Source organism: Podarcis tiliguerta (genome assembly GCF_965153285.1).
Source record: "Podarcis tiliguerta genome assembly, chromosome: 2".
NCBI classification, from domain to species: Eukaryota; Metazoa; Chordata; class Lepidosauria; order Squamata; family Lacertidae; genus Podarcis; species Podarcis tiliguerta.
Genome location: NC_139535.1, coordinates 13,024,925 through 13,038,876, shown reverse-complemented (window position 1 = coordinate 13,038,876; position 13,952 = coordinate 13,024,925). Strand labels below are relative to the sequence as shown.

Genomic DNA, 13,952 nt, shown 5'->3' with positions numbered 1-13,952 from the left:
AGGGCATTTCTCATGCGTTTTCAGTATATATCATAGAATCATAGATTTGGAAGGAACCCAAGGGTCATCTAGTCCAACCCCCTTTCAATGCAGGAATCCCAGCTGAAACATCCATGACAGATATTACAGCCATAAAGGGACTTGACCCCCCGGGCTACTCAAGATATGGCAATACTTGTGGTGGCTGAGCTCTTGGGTGAAGAGATTTGTGCTTCTCTGGTTCCCTTGCACATAATTTGAAGGTGTGCTGCAATTTGATCCTGTACCAACAAATGGGGCAAGCTACATGTCAGTCAAAAGCACAAGCAACTTTCTTTCGCAACACACACTCTGTGTGTGTGTGTGTGTGTGTGTGTGTGTGTGTGTGTGTGTGTTTCTGTCCGTCTATCCATCCATCCCCTGGCTGCCCTTCCCCTGAGAGCTAAACCCTGGATACCTGTTAGGCTTCCCCTAGCTACAAAAACATGGAAAACAAATAAGCATGTACTGGAGTCAAAAGAGCAAAATAACAGGTTGAACAGCTGCTTGGGTCATGACTCATTCAGCACTTGCTCGGTGCACCAGGAGGAGAAAGATCTGAGCTCCAACCTCTGAGTGGTGAGTTATTGAGCCTCCCAACATACCTCCACACAAAGTAAGACTATAGCAAGGAGGCAGGACTTGGCAGCCCAGATTGGTGCAGTATGTATGTATGGATGAATGATAAACCTAAGGAGGCAGTAGGGAAAGGATGGAAGAAGATGGGCATTTTCTTTTGTCCATGATAGGTGAGATGGTATTAGATGTAGGAGATATGTAATCAGAAGCCTGGGATCCAATAAAGGATGATCTTACCTTGTCTAAAATATGACATCTCTGACAGATGTGTGGCCAGCCTTTTCTAGAAACTTTACAGGAGGTTCCTCAGCCCCTGGAGGCATTTTGTTTCAGTGCTGAACTGCTTGTGTTTGGAAGTATTGCCTTATTAAGGGTATAGGAAGAGGCCCTGCTAGATCAGGCCAAAGGCCCATCTAGTTTAGCATCGCAGTGGCTGACCAGATACCAGGCAGGACCTGAATTCAGCAGTACACTCTCTCCTGCTATATTCCCAGCAGCCACACTGGAGGTAAGATAGCTGTTATCACTAGCAGCCACTGATATCATCATTCTCTGTGAATTTGTCTAAACTTACCAAGCTGCACCACTCTGACACTTTCTTTACAATTCCTTGCCCCAGCCCACTTTCCTCACAGTTCAGTGTTGCGCTTTACTACTCATAGATTCCGTTCAAAGGGCCTTACTCCCAGGTAAATGTGTGTAAGATTGCAGCCTCCAGCATCTTTTAATTGAACAATTAATGTTTTAATTTATTACCTCTCCTTCACCCTAAGGTCTCAGGGTGGGTTACAACGATCAAAACACAATTCATAGTGTTGGTGCTGACCTTTAAAGCCCTAAACAACCTCGGCCCATATACCTGAAGGTGGGTCTCCACCCCCATCATTCAGCCCAGACACTGAGGTCCAGTGCCGAGGGCCTTCTGGCGGTTCCCTCACTGCGAGAAGTGGGGTTACAGGTAAGCAGGCAGAGGGCCTTCTTGGTAGTGGCACCTACCCTGTGGAACGCCCGCCCATCAGATGTCAAGGAAATAAACAAGTACCTGACTTTCAGAAAACATCTGAAGGCATCCCTGTTTAGGGAAGTTTTTAATGTTTGATGTTTTATCGTGTTTTTAGTATTATGTTGGGAGCTGTGCAGAGTGGCTGGGGAAACCCAGCCAGATGGGCAGGGTATAATTTAAAATTATTAAAATGCAACAATAAAAGTGGTTTAAAACAACTGGGTCACACCTCAGGTGGCAAAGGCCAGAGTAAAGAGGTGTGTGTTCATCATTAGCTGAAAGTTAGAGTGAAGGAAGGGCATGCCACAACTTAGGGGCTGCCACAGAGAAGGCCTTCCCCTGGGCCATGGCCACCCTGAGCTGAGCGGAGCAGAACTACCAAGAGGGTCCTCTCTGAGAATACGAACACTGGCAGGGTTTGTAGGGAAGGAGGCAGTCAAGTCTCAGAAAAACTCGCCATTTTCTTTTCCGAAAACCAAGCAATGCGTTTAGACTCCCTTAGTGGACTTGCCTCTGAGATGCGGCACCTTTCAAATATGTAATGCATTTGTTAAGCTGTGGACCAGAGTCTACTTCCTCAGATGCGTAGATGTTATCCTGAGTTGTCAGATATATTATAATTATATGAATAGGCCTAGAGAGAGAAAATGTGAGCAGTGAAGTCAGAGGGATATGAAATGCAGACTCTGAAAATTGCATAGAAGTAAATAATGGAAACTATATGCCCAGCAGTGTTGACAACACTGGGCCACAGGTTCCCCATCCCTGACATCAATGTCAGAACTGTTTTTCAGCCCCCTGTCATCTCTCCCCTTAGATCCCATTGTGCAAATCTGGAACCAACACCGCAGGTTTGTTTTGCACTGGGAAAAGGTGGCCTTCAGTTTCTCGACTTTGCTATCCCTTCGAAGCCGTGTGGACCCAAACAGTGAGCTGTTCTCCTGCCTGAACCTTGCCTTGAATCAACTGAGCCTAGAGCCCCAGTGCGTAAGAAACAACGCCCAGCTCACCATTGCTGCTGACCGCAAGCTGTTAGAGTGGATTTTTGGGAAGGGTGACTGTGAGATCACCGTTTTCTGCATCCAAGGCAAAGCCCAATATCATGTCTTTGTGGCCACATGGGAGCAGTATCTCGCCTGCCTCTGCTCCCAGCCGCAGCCCCTGAGCCTGGGGAGTCTTCTTAGTACCCGTAGCAAGCTGCGTTGCTGGAGTTCATCTAAGAAGGCCTCATCCTTTGCTTGCTTTGACAAAGCAGTGGAGTGTTTTGCCGTGGAGCCTAGCTCCATCAAGGAAGATGCCCAGATGCTGGTGGAATGTGATGGATGGGCAGTGAAATTTATCTCTGGCCAAGGTCTCAGTGAGATCTGTGTCTTCTCAAAGGATGGTGTGGCTGGCTATAACATCAATGAGAAGAGTGAGACGTTGTTCCTAGAGCGCCTCCAAGCAGGGATTGTCCAGCTGAACTTGGAGAACTTAAGGAAGGCAAGGGATGTGATGGAGTCAGCAGGGGGCAAGAAGTGTTTTGGCGTGGCTTTGTCCAAGTTACAGCAGGAGCCCTGGTGTGTCCAGAACAATGCCAAGATGGTGGTTATTATGGGCAGTGAAGAAAGGATCATGTTGAACTCTGGGAAAGGAGAGAACCAGATTGCGGTGACCATCTCTGAAAAAGGGATCCGCTATGAAGTGTCTACAAGGGGGTGGTGGGAGCTGGTAGCTAGAATGCTGAAAAAGATTCACTGAAGGCTGGTTCAACATGGGCAGCAACAGCAGGAATGGCAGCAGAGGAATCTGGAATGCAGAAAAGGCCCACCAATGATTTTCAGCACCTGCGTCTAAATTTCTCTTGCGTGTTTTATAGATGGCAGGTAGAGCAATCCTCTAACTCAGGATTTGTCTTCTAGTATAACCCAGTTGTGGATTAAGAGTCCTCTGGTATTAACCAAGTAGGTGAGCTAAATTATGACTGCAGTCCTTGCCCTGCCCACCCCATAAATAATTGTTGAGTGATTTCCGAGACTGTCCTTCCTTCCTTCCTTCCTTCCTTCCTTCCTTCCTTCCTTCCTTCCTTCCTTCCTTCCTTTCTTTTGTTTCCTTCTCATTGTCTTAATGAAACATTAGGGTGAAAAAACTCAGATGCCTTCTTCTCTTCTTTTTTCTCAGATGCCTTCTCAATGTGTATCTGCAGCATCCAATAATAATAGTAGTAGTAGTAGTAGTAGTAATAATAATAATAATAATAATAATATTTATACCCCGCCCATCTGGCGCGGCTTCCAAGAAAATATTAAAATACTGTAATGCATCAAACATTAAAAGCTTCCCTAAACAGGGCTGCCTTCAGATGTCTTCTAAAAGTCTGGTAGTTGTTGTTCTCTTTGACATCTGGTGGGAGGGCGTTCCACAGGGAGGGTGCCACTACCAAGAAGGCCCTCTGCCTGGTTCCCTGTAACTTGGCCTCTCGCAGTGAGGGAACCTCCAGAAGGCCCTCGGCGCTGGATCTCAGTGTCCAGGCAGAACGATGGGGGTGGAGACCCACCTTCAGGTATATGGGCCGAGGCCGTTTAGGGCTTTAAAGGTCAGCACCAACACTTTGAATTGTGCTTGGAAACGTACTAACCGTAACCCATCCTAACCCTTCCCTACCTCTCCTTCCCAGAACATCATGATACTCCCTGGCCCAGGAGACTAATTTTTGCTGTGTGTGGCAAAGAGCTAAATTGGACCCTCTTCTCCATTCCTAATGGAGGCTTATCCAAGAGAAGGAAGGAAGACCTGCCCCATCATTCACAGCTTATTCTCGAGACAGCCCCCACTTGCTCCCTGTCTTGTTTGCAACCAGTTCAGGGGATAGCACTGCTATCATGGTAGAACTCATGAGGGAGGAGGGGGAACAGGAGGACAAAACTAGAATTGGGCCCCATCTGTGCTATTCATTTTTAAAAAAGGATCATACCTCGGGCAGCACATCCTGTTTTGCCGCCTGAGGCTAAACAGGAAGGCGCCATGGCTGCCAAAACCTCCCTTACCTGGGTTGAGAGGCAATGCCTGCAAAGCAGTTTTGACAATGTTGGGCTCTGGTGATATATCGTGAGATCTGGCCAAAAGCCAGATATATCATGAGATCTGGTGGATGTGGGCAGGGAGCCGGTGGAACACTGCCTCTTGGGCTTCTGCTACCTGAGGTGGCTACCTCTGCCTGCCACATGGGTGAGCCGGCCCTGATTTAACCAATTTAACCACTGTGTCTTCCCCCAAAGAATCCTACTGTTCTCAGAGTGGTTTAACAATCAATTCCTCTTTCAGGGGACATTTTATCATATGTGGTGGGATTGTAATGTAATTTTAAAAAATTGGGAAATGATATACAATGAATTGAAGAAAATGTTCCATCTAACATTTGTTTAAAAACCCGAAGCATTTCTGTTAGGGATTAGAGGGAAAGACCTGCCAAAGAAGCTAAAAAACATCTTCATGTACGCAGCAACGGTGGCGAGAGTCTTAATAGCACAAGGATGGAAGAGTGAGGAAACCCCGACTAAAGAAATACGGCAAGAGAAATTGATGGACTGTGCAGAACTGGCAAAATTGACACATAAACTACGGGACAAGGATAACTGTGACTTTAAAGATGAATGGGAACCTTTTACAAAGTACTTAAAAACGCAACAAAGTGAATTGGACTCCTTGGCAGGTTTTGAATAAACACTGTGTTTTAAGATATGTGTTTTGTTTAAATTCCTAATAAAAATTAAAAAACAACAACAATCAATTCCTCTTTCCAGGGAACTCCTTATCCCAATGTCACATTTTTCACCTCAACACCTATGAAATTAGGATGAGGCTTGGACCACAGGCTGCCCAGTCCTGCGTCTCAGGCAGCTAGCACCTTGCAACACTGTCTTGCAGACATTCCTTTCCACCTGATGTCACTCCCATCTCTGAATGTAGAGGTACCATGCAGCTGTCATAGTCAGCAGCCGGTGGGGACGGGGCATAGCTCTGTGCTGGATCTCATGCTTTGGATGCAGAGGGTCCCTGCTTCAGCCCCCAGGCTGGGAAAGACTCCTGTCTGTAACCATGGAGAGTAACCAGCCAATATTTCCCCAGCGTGTGTTTGTCAGGGGCAGCCATTCAGCGCCCTGCAGATGTTGAAGAAGAGGAGTTTGGATTTGATATCCCGCTTTGTCACTACCCGAAGGAGTCTCAAAGCGGCTAACATTCTCCGTTCCCTTCCTCCCCCACAACAAACACTCTGTGAGGTGAGTGGGGCTGAGAGACTTCAGAGAAGTGTGACTGGCCCAGGGTCACCCAGCAGCTGCATGTGGAGGAGCGGGGAAGCGAACCCGGTTCACCAGATTACGAGTCCAACGCTCTTAACCACTACACCACACTGGCTCTAGTTGAACTACAACTCCCATCAGTCTCAGCTGCCTGACCAAAGGCCCCAGGGATGATGGGGAGATGTAGCCCAATCTGAAGGGCATGTCATTGACTACCTGCAATGTATGTATACTTGGGCTTCCAGATGCCAACAAGGGAAGACTTCCTGTGGTGTGCGCTCAGCGCCTAGGACTTGCCGATCGCATGGTCGGTGGTTTGAATCCCCGCGGCGGGTGCGCTCCCATCGTTCGGTCCCAGCGCCTGCCAACCTAGCAGTTCGAAAGCACCTCCGGGTGCAAGTAGATAAATAGGGACCGCTTACCAGCGGGAAGGTAAACGGCGTTCCGTGTGCTGCGCTGGCTCACCAGATGCAGCTTGTCACGCTGGCCACGTGACCTGGAAGTGTCTGCGGACAGCGCTGGCTCCCGGCCTATAGAGTGAGATGAGCGCACAACCCTAGAGTCTGGCAAGACTGGCCCGTACGGGCAGGGGTACCTTTACCTTTACCTTTATTAGATTATGGGCCTGCAAACAGGGCCTTATAATTTAATCTCTATACAGCACTTCGAAAATTGTAGGCAAATTATAAGTGATAATTAATAGCAACATGTGAGGTCTGCAACAAAATGTTGCAGCGTGAAGCCTGCGGGACCCTCCTGCTGCTTGTAAAATTGTGCTGACAGGAAGCTGAGGTGTGCGTCTTAAAATGCAGCATGGGTTCCACCATTAATAATATTATTAATATACCTGAAGGAGTGTCTCCACCCACATCGTTCAGCCCAGACACTGAGGCCCAGCTCCGAGGGCCTCCTGGCGGTTTCCTACCTGTGAGAAGTGAGGTTACAGGGAAGCAGGCAGAGGGCCTTCTCGGTAGTGGCACCTGCCCTGTAGAACACCCTCCTGTCAGATGTCATGGAAATACAACAACTATCTGACTTTTAGAAGACATCTGAAGGCAGCCCTGTTTAGGGAGGTTTTTAATGTTTGATGTTTTCGTGTGTTTTTAGTGTTCTGTTGGGATCCGCCCAATGGCTGGGGAAACCCAGTCAGATGAGCAGAGTATAAATAATAAAAATTATTATTATTAATAATATTGTCTCCTGAAACAGATGCCAACAACCGAAATATTACTACTCCTAATACTAACAATAAATAATAGAGGTAAATATGAGGATTTATGTAGCACTTTTCAGTCTTCAAAGCGCTACAATTATCACACTAGTCCTCCCAGCAGCCTTCGCTTGTCTGGCGCCCGCCAGATGTTTTAAACTACAACTCCCATCAGCCCCGGGCTGCCTCACATAAACTGGAAAGTAGAGGAGACGACTCCATAGTACAGTGAGAAACCTAGCAAGAAGCTATGGGACTGTTCGGGAGGGCTAATTACTTTCTGGTCCTACCTCGCGGTTTCCTAGCCGGACTCCAATAGGCTGAGTACCAAGTACTGGCACGCGCGCGCGGACCACTTCGCTTTGGGCTGCTTCCTGAAGCCACATCCGCCCTCATCGGTGCGTTCCCTTTCCGCCTCCCCTTCCGCCATGGATCAACGCAGGCCGGGAGGAATCCCTTCGTGCGCGAAAACTTGCAGTTGTCGGAGGGGTGTTTAGGTAATTATGATTGGGGGGGGGTGAGAGTGGGTCCCGCGTGAAGACAGGTTGCTGGGGGGAAATCACGGAATGGTAGAGTTGGAAGGGGGTCCCCAAGGGTCATCTAGTCCAACCCGCGCAAGGCAGGACTCTCAGCTAGATCACGGCCATCCAACCTCTGCTTAAAAACCCTCAAGGAAAGGACAGTGAGGTGGGGAGAGGGGCTGTTGCCCTCAGGTCCTGGTTGTGGGCTTCTCCCCATGGGGACATTTTGCTGGCCGCCGTAAGGGCAGGACACTGGAATAGATGGGCTTGATCCTGCAGGGCTCTTAAAGGTAAAGGGACCCCTGACCATTAGGTCCAGTCGTGACCGACTCTGGGGTTGTGGCGCTCATCTTGCTTTATTCACCGAAGGAGCCGGCGTACAGCTTCCGGGTCATGTGGCCGGCATGACTAAGCCGCTTCTGGCAAACCAGAGCAGCACACGGAAACGCCATTTACCTTCCCACCGGAGCGGTACCTATTTATCTACTTGCACTTTGACGTGCTTTCGAACTGCTAGGTTGGCAGGAACAGGGACTGAACAACTGGAGCTCACCCTGTCGTGGGGATTCGAACCGCCGACCTTCTGATCGGCAAGTCCTAGGCTGTGTGGTTTAACCCACAGCGCCACCTGCGCCCCTGCAGGGCTCATATTCAGCTGTAAAAAGATCCCCCACCACCAATGGGTAATGTTTGCCTCTCTATAAGCCACCTGGCTTTCCCAGCTTTCCCAAAGGAGTGGAAGATTTCTGGATGCCAACAGGTAAGGCGTTGCAGAGATGTGAAGTGCCTATAGAAAAACTATTTCTCTTCCCTAACACTGTGTGTGTGTTTGTGAGTGAGTGTGCTCACACATTAGGTAAATAGATAGTATCAGGTGTCAAACACAAGGATAATGAGGTAGGTCTTTGGTATAAAACCCAACAGGAGGGCAATTTGATTTTTAAGGGGGGAAATTTGAGAATGAGTTATTAACAGTGAATTTGTTTGCATTTTGCATTTCTTATGGTTCTAGGGGCCTCATATACAGCATATAAATATATATTGTGACATACATTCATTTTTCCTGTCATTTTTTAAAATTTGTATACCGTCTTTCTATCTTACAATACTCAAGGCGGTTTACAAGCTGAAAAAACAAAAAACGTACAACTTATAACAATCTAATGCAGTACAAAAATGCATTAATAAAACAAAACTTTAAAATAAGCAACCTACATCAAAAAGTAACATTCAACAATTATTAGAATAGCACAAAATAATAATATCAGCATAGAAAAGTTAAACAGAAATCCACTCAACAGTTACAATAAATAATTTCTAAACTTCTAATTTCTAATACGCAAGCAATGTGGAGGCCATGTTCTTTGGAAGCTTGTTTAGACCAAGCTAATGGCCTTTTCGGCTTCCTCCACATGTGTAGGAGTTCTTTTTTTAAAATACAGTGGTGCCTTGCAAGATGAAAAGAATCCGTTCCGCGAGTCTCTTCGTCTAGCGGTTTTTTCGTCTTGCGAAGCAACCCCATTAGCGGATTAGCGCTATTAGCGGTTTAGCGCCTATTAAAGGCTTAAGGGATTAGCGGATTAGCTGCTAAAAGGCTATTAGCGGCTTAGTGCCTTAGCAAAAGGGGGTGGGGAGCGAAAAAAAATCGCAGGAACTCGCAAGACATTTTCGTCTTGCGAAGCAAGCCCATAGGAAATTCGTTCTGCGAAGCACCTCCAAAACGGAAAACCCTTTCGTCTAGCGGGTTTTCCGTCTTGCGAGGCATTCGTCTTGCGGGGCACCACTGTAATAAGAATTATGTGTTACCGGGGGGGGGGGGGTCAGGATTTTAGAGACGCTTAGGTGGAGAATGGCCAAAATAAGGTTGGGAACCACTGGTATAAAACAAAGGCCATACGGCTAAGCTGAGCAAAGCAGAGATGGAGGGGTGTGGTCAGAACCCAGGGGGAGGGCGCTGGGTACTGATCCTGCATCTCCCCCCACAGCGTCAGGCCCTTTCCACCACATGCCCGCTCCCATGGCGTCAAGGTACCAGCGTCGCCTGTGGCGCTACATCGATTCCAGCCGCCGCCGCAAACTGCGCAGGCTCCTGCAGAACCACGGGGAAGCCTTGGACCTGGGTGAGGCAGCCGGGCGCAAGCTCCGAACGCCCCTTCACCGGTGCTGTGCCCGGCAGGACCACAAAACCGCCATCCTCCTGCTGAAGCACGGAGCGGACCCCTCCATTCCGGACCGGCGTGGGGACACAGCTCTGCATGTGGCTGCCCGACAGGTGGCCCGGAAGGGAGGCACAGGTGAGGCACGGCCTGTGAGTAGTTCCTTGATCAGCTTATGGACATGCTAAGTCCTTTGCACAATGGGGCTCTGTGGTTGTCTGCTGTGGGTGGAGGAGATGGAATATGGAAAGATGGAGGTTGAAGGGATCTGTATGGTTTTCCAGGCCAACTCCCTCACAGGGCAGGAAATCTACTGCCACAGCATCCCTGATTGGTTGGATAATAGCGTCCCTGATAGGTAGGACTACGGCGTCCTTGGCAGGCTGTAAAATATTAATCAGCCTTATAAAACTTATGACACTTAAAAGGTAAAGGTAAAGGGACCCCTGACCATTAGGTCCAGTCGTGACTGACTCTGGGGTTGCGGCGCTCATCTCGCTTTATTGGCTGAGGGAGCCGGCGTACAGCTTCCGGGTCATGTGGCCAGCATGACTAAGCCGCTTCTGGCGAACCAGAGCAGCGCACAGAAGCACCGTTTACCTTCCGCTGGAGCAGTACCTATTTATCTACTTGCACTTTGACGTGTTTTTGAACTGCTAGGTTGGCAGGAGCAGGGACCGAGCAACGGGAGCTCACCCCGTTGTGGGGTTTCGAACCATCGACCTTCTGATCGGCAAGTCCTAGGCTCTGTGGTTTAACCCACAGCACCACCCACGTCCCTTTTATAACACTTAAGAATGGTTTCACACAACCACACACAATAAACAACACCCACACAAGTTAAAACCTTGCTGTGAGGATAAAATGGGGAGTAGAACCATGTACTCCACCTTGAGCTATTTGTGGAAAGGTGGACTAAAATTTATGTATTTATTTATTTATTTATTTATCTATATATACATGGGTGTAGCCAAAGGGGGGGGGGCAGGGAGAGGCAGCTGCCCCCCAATCAATAAAAATACATAGCTAACTAAGGTTCCCCCCTCCACAAAAGGCCTGCCCCCCACAAAAATCCTGGCTACACCTATGTACAGTGGTACCTCTGGATACGAACGGGATCTGTTCTGGAGCCCCGTTCTGAAGCGAACGCAACCCGCATCTGCACGTGCGCGGGTCGCCGCTTCCGCACGTGCGCATGACATCATTTTGAGTGTTTGTGCATGCGCGAGCGGCAAAACCCGGAAGTATTGCATTCCGTTACTTCTGGGTCGCCACAGAGCACAACCCGAAAACGCTCAACCTGAAGCTATTTAACCCGAGGTATGACTGTACAGTGGTACCTCGGGTTACATACACTACAGGTTACATACGCTTCAGGTTACAGACTCCGCTAACCCAGAAATAGTACCTTGGGTTAAGAACTTTACCTCAGGATGAGAGCAGAAACTGCGCGGTGGCGGCGCGGCGGCAGCAGGAGGCCCCATTAGCTAAAGTGGTGCTTCAGGTTAAGAACAATTTCAGGTTAAGAACGGATCTCCGGAACAAATTAAGTACTTAACCTGAGGTACCACTGTACATATAAAAAGGCCTGTCAGCAGCGCATATTGTAGCCATTAGAGGGCACTGGAGGGTGGGTTTGCCTGATGCTGTTAGGTCGGTTGCCATTCAATAACCTCGGTTTTTTTGTTCTTCGCCTTCTCCCAGTCTACGAAGACCTGTTTTCGCCCTTGCGAAACCGTTGCCCCTCTGCAATGAGCATCAGGAACAGAGATGGGAAGACGCCGGGAGAACTCCTGAGGGAAGAGGAAGAGAAATGGGTACCGGCATGGGTCCGTGGGGGAAGGGGAAGGTTGGGTTTCAAGTGCTTCCTGACCAGACTGGATGCTGATACCTTCCATAACTTTTTTGCAGTGCTCTCAGGAGGCGTTTGAGGAAGACAAGGCAGAAGGTGACGCAGAGAGGGAATGGCGCCGCAAACTCCTCGGCGAATGGGAGGACGAGTTTCAGGAGATGGGCTGGCAAAACGAAGGTGAAGCTCAGCCTCGCAGAGTCAAAAGTTCTGTGAGAGCCAGTGTAGTGGTTAGAGTGTTGAACTAGGCCCCGGGAGACCTGGGTTCAAATCCACCGCCCTCAGCTTAACCTACCCCGCAGAGCTGCTGGAATAACCAGGCTGGGATAGCAGGCTTGTTGGTTTTTGAACGTCTGATGTAGATTTATTCAATTTCATTGTTCTGTATGGGACAATGACAATAAAGATACAGTGGTACCTCGGGTTAAGAACTTAATTCGTTCTGGAGGTCCGTTCTTAACCTGAAACTGTTCTTAACCTGAAGCACCACTTTAGCTAATGGGGCATCCCGCTGCCGCCGCACAATTTCTGTTCTCATCCTGAGGTAAAGTTCTTAACCCAAGGTACTATTTCTGGGTTAGCGGAGTCTGTAACCTGAAGCGTATGTAACCTGAAGCAACTGTAACCCGAGGTACCACTGTACAACCCTTCACCTGAAGTTCTCAGAGTGGTTCACAAGATAAAAATACAGGATAAAGCAGGAAAGAAATAGTTTTTTTAAAAAACCCTCCCACAAGCACAATTTAAAGGCCATAGCATATTGATCAGCTGCAGCCAAAGTTGTGTTATCACTTCCATAATTGCCATTTTGTCTGAGAATTGTCATCCTAGAAATTTAAATAAGTTCCCTTCCTCCTCTTTGATTCACACAGCTGTTATGAGGAATCCGATGATGTGTCTGGCCAACTGCCGTTCGAGTGCCATGTTCAGCTGGGTGTATAACGGGTGAGACGATCCTTTAAGTTGTATTCTCAAATTCCTCTTCCCTTTTTGCCCTTCCCAGAGGATTTCTACACCGCTGGACCAGACACGGAAACCTACGAGGACTGGGCCGACCGCATCGCTCGCGAATACAGGCAGAGGCGTAGCCGGGACAACGAACGCCTTCACCAGAGGCCTAAAGCGGAACCACAGAAACCTCCGCCTAAGTTGGGGAGCCTCCGTGAGGAGGAACACCTTCTCTACCAAAAGCGGGCCCGAGCCAAGGAAAAGGAGCTGAGGGAAGCCAAGAAGCTGCGCTACGAGGAAGGCTGCAGCCGGGTCTTCTCCGCCGACGGTTCGCGCCTTTTGAGATACGTGGACATTCCCTGGCCGTGCGCGGCTGGGACACCAGAGGAGATGGCCGCCGTGGCGCTCCACGGCATGGAGCCCTCCGACAAAGCGGCTTACCGGCGCTTCCTGCGGCGCCAGCAGGCCCTCTGGCACCCGGACAAGTTTGCCCAACGCTGCGGTGCGCGCTTGGCGGAACAGGATCGCCGCCGGATATTGGACACTGTCACGGCGCTGTCCCAAGCGTTCAACCGGCTAGCAGAAGCTTGCAAATAACTCTCTCTCTGTGTGTGTCCTTGGCTGTCTGTGAATAAAGGGTTTTGTTTGTTTTTTGCCTTTTTCAAGAGGGCGGAATCGTGCTGGATTGTGTTGCGGGCAGAAAGGGCTCAAGATGTAAAATGAAGAGGTTTCTCTGCGAGTCTCTTGGGGGTCTTGCCAGAGAAGAACAGAGATAAGTGGCTCTGTCGGGCCTTTTCTGTCTTGAAAGGAACCCCCTTTGGAGACCAAAGCTAGTTAAGAATTTGTTTAAACCAGCCTTTGCCCACTTGGCAAACTTTGGGTGTTTTGGAGTTGTAGTCCAGAACATCTGGAGGGCATCAGGTTGGCAAAGGCTGGTTTTCAATACATTTCCATGCCCTCTTTGTTCCTTTGCAGGGTTAATAGTGTCAGTTTATGGATTTGTCATAGCAAATACAACCCTACAAACTAAAAAAAAAAAAAAAATGTTGATAGCAGCCAAAACAACAGTACAGAAACACACACTGCTTGAGTGTGGCACTGGGAAATAATTCTAATTCAGACCCAGAAATGGCTGGAGAGAGCTAGGAAGTCCTTGTGACTCATGAGGAAACCCTTCCCGAAGCCCGAATAGAATGTCAGTGAAGGCGACGGAAGCCCCATAGAGACCGGCGGCACAGTGGGGCCTTGTTTATGCTGCTCATCCTCTCCAGAGCTTCAATTCTAGTTATTGATATTTTAGGACACAGTATTTTGGAATGCGGGTGGCGCTGTGGGTTAAACCACAGAGCCCAAGACTTGCCGATCAGGAGGTCGGCGGTACGAATCCC

The 13,952-nt window shown here is 48.8% G+C and overlaps 3 protein-coding genes across 3 annotated transcripts in view; all 3 read left to right on the top strand.

Annotated features, from left to right (window-relative positions):
• LOC310670718 (macrophage mannose receptor 1-like) overlaps window positions 1–13,952 on the top strand; it is a 225,773-nt gene that overhangs the window by 188,982 nt on the left and 22,839 nt on the right. The window lies entirely within an intron of this gene.
• Window positions 166–3,689, top strand: LOC310672840 (uncharacterized protein; the record flags this gene model as incomplete). Its single annotated transcript, XM_083430496.1, has 3 exons — window positions 166–219; window positions 546–597; window positions 2,418–3,689. The coding sequence occupies 3 exons, from the start codon at window positions 166–168 to the stop codon at window positions 3,338–3,340; spliced, it is 1,029 nt and encodes a 342-aa protein (XP_083286622.1). The 3' UTR covers window positions 3,341–3,689.
• NFKBIL1 (NFKB inhibitor like 1) lies at window positions 7,477–13,211 on the top strand. The gene is made up of 5 exons (XM_083426459.1): window positions 7,477–7,587; window positions 9,597–9,905; window positions 11,472–11,584; window positions 11,679–11,796; window positions 12,620–13,211. The coding sequence occupies exons 2-5, from the start codon at window positions 9,617–9,619 to the stop codon at window positions 13,159–13,161; spliced, it is 1,062 nt and encodes a 353-aa protein (XP_083282585.1). The 5' UTR covers window positions 7,477–7,587; window positions 9,597–9,616; the 3' UTR covers window positions 13,162–13,211.

Coding starts and splice junctions, on each gene's coding strand:
- NFKBIL1 (XM_083426459.1), top strand. CDS start 9,617: ATGCCCGCTCCCATGGCGTCAAGGTACCAGCGTCGCCTGTGGCGCTAC. Junction 9,906..11,471: donor GGCCCGGAAGGGAGGCACAG/GTGAGGCACGGC, acceptor GCCTTCTCCCAG/TCTACGAAGACCTGTTTTCG. Junction 11,585..11,678: donor GGGAAGAGGAAGAGAAATGG/GTACCGGCATGG, acceptor ACTTTTTTGCAG/TGCTCTCAGGAGGCGTTTGA.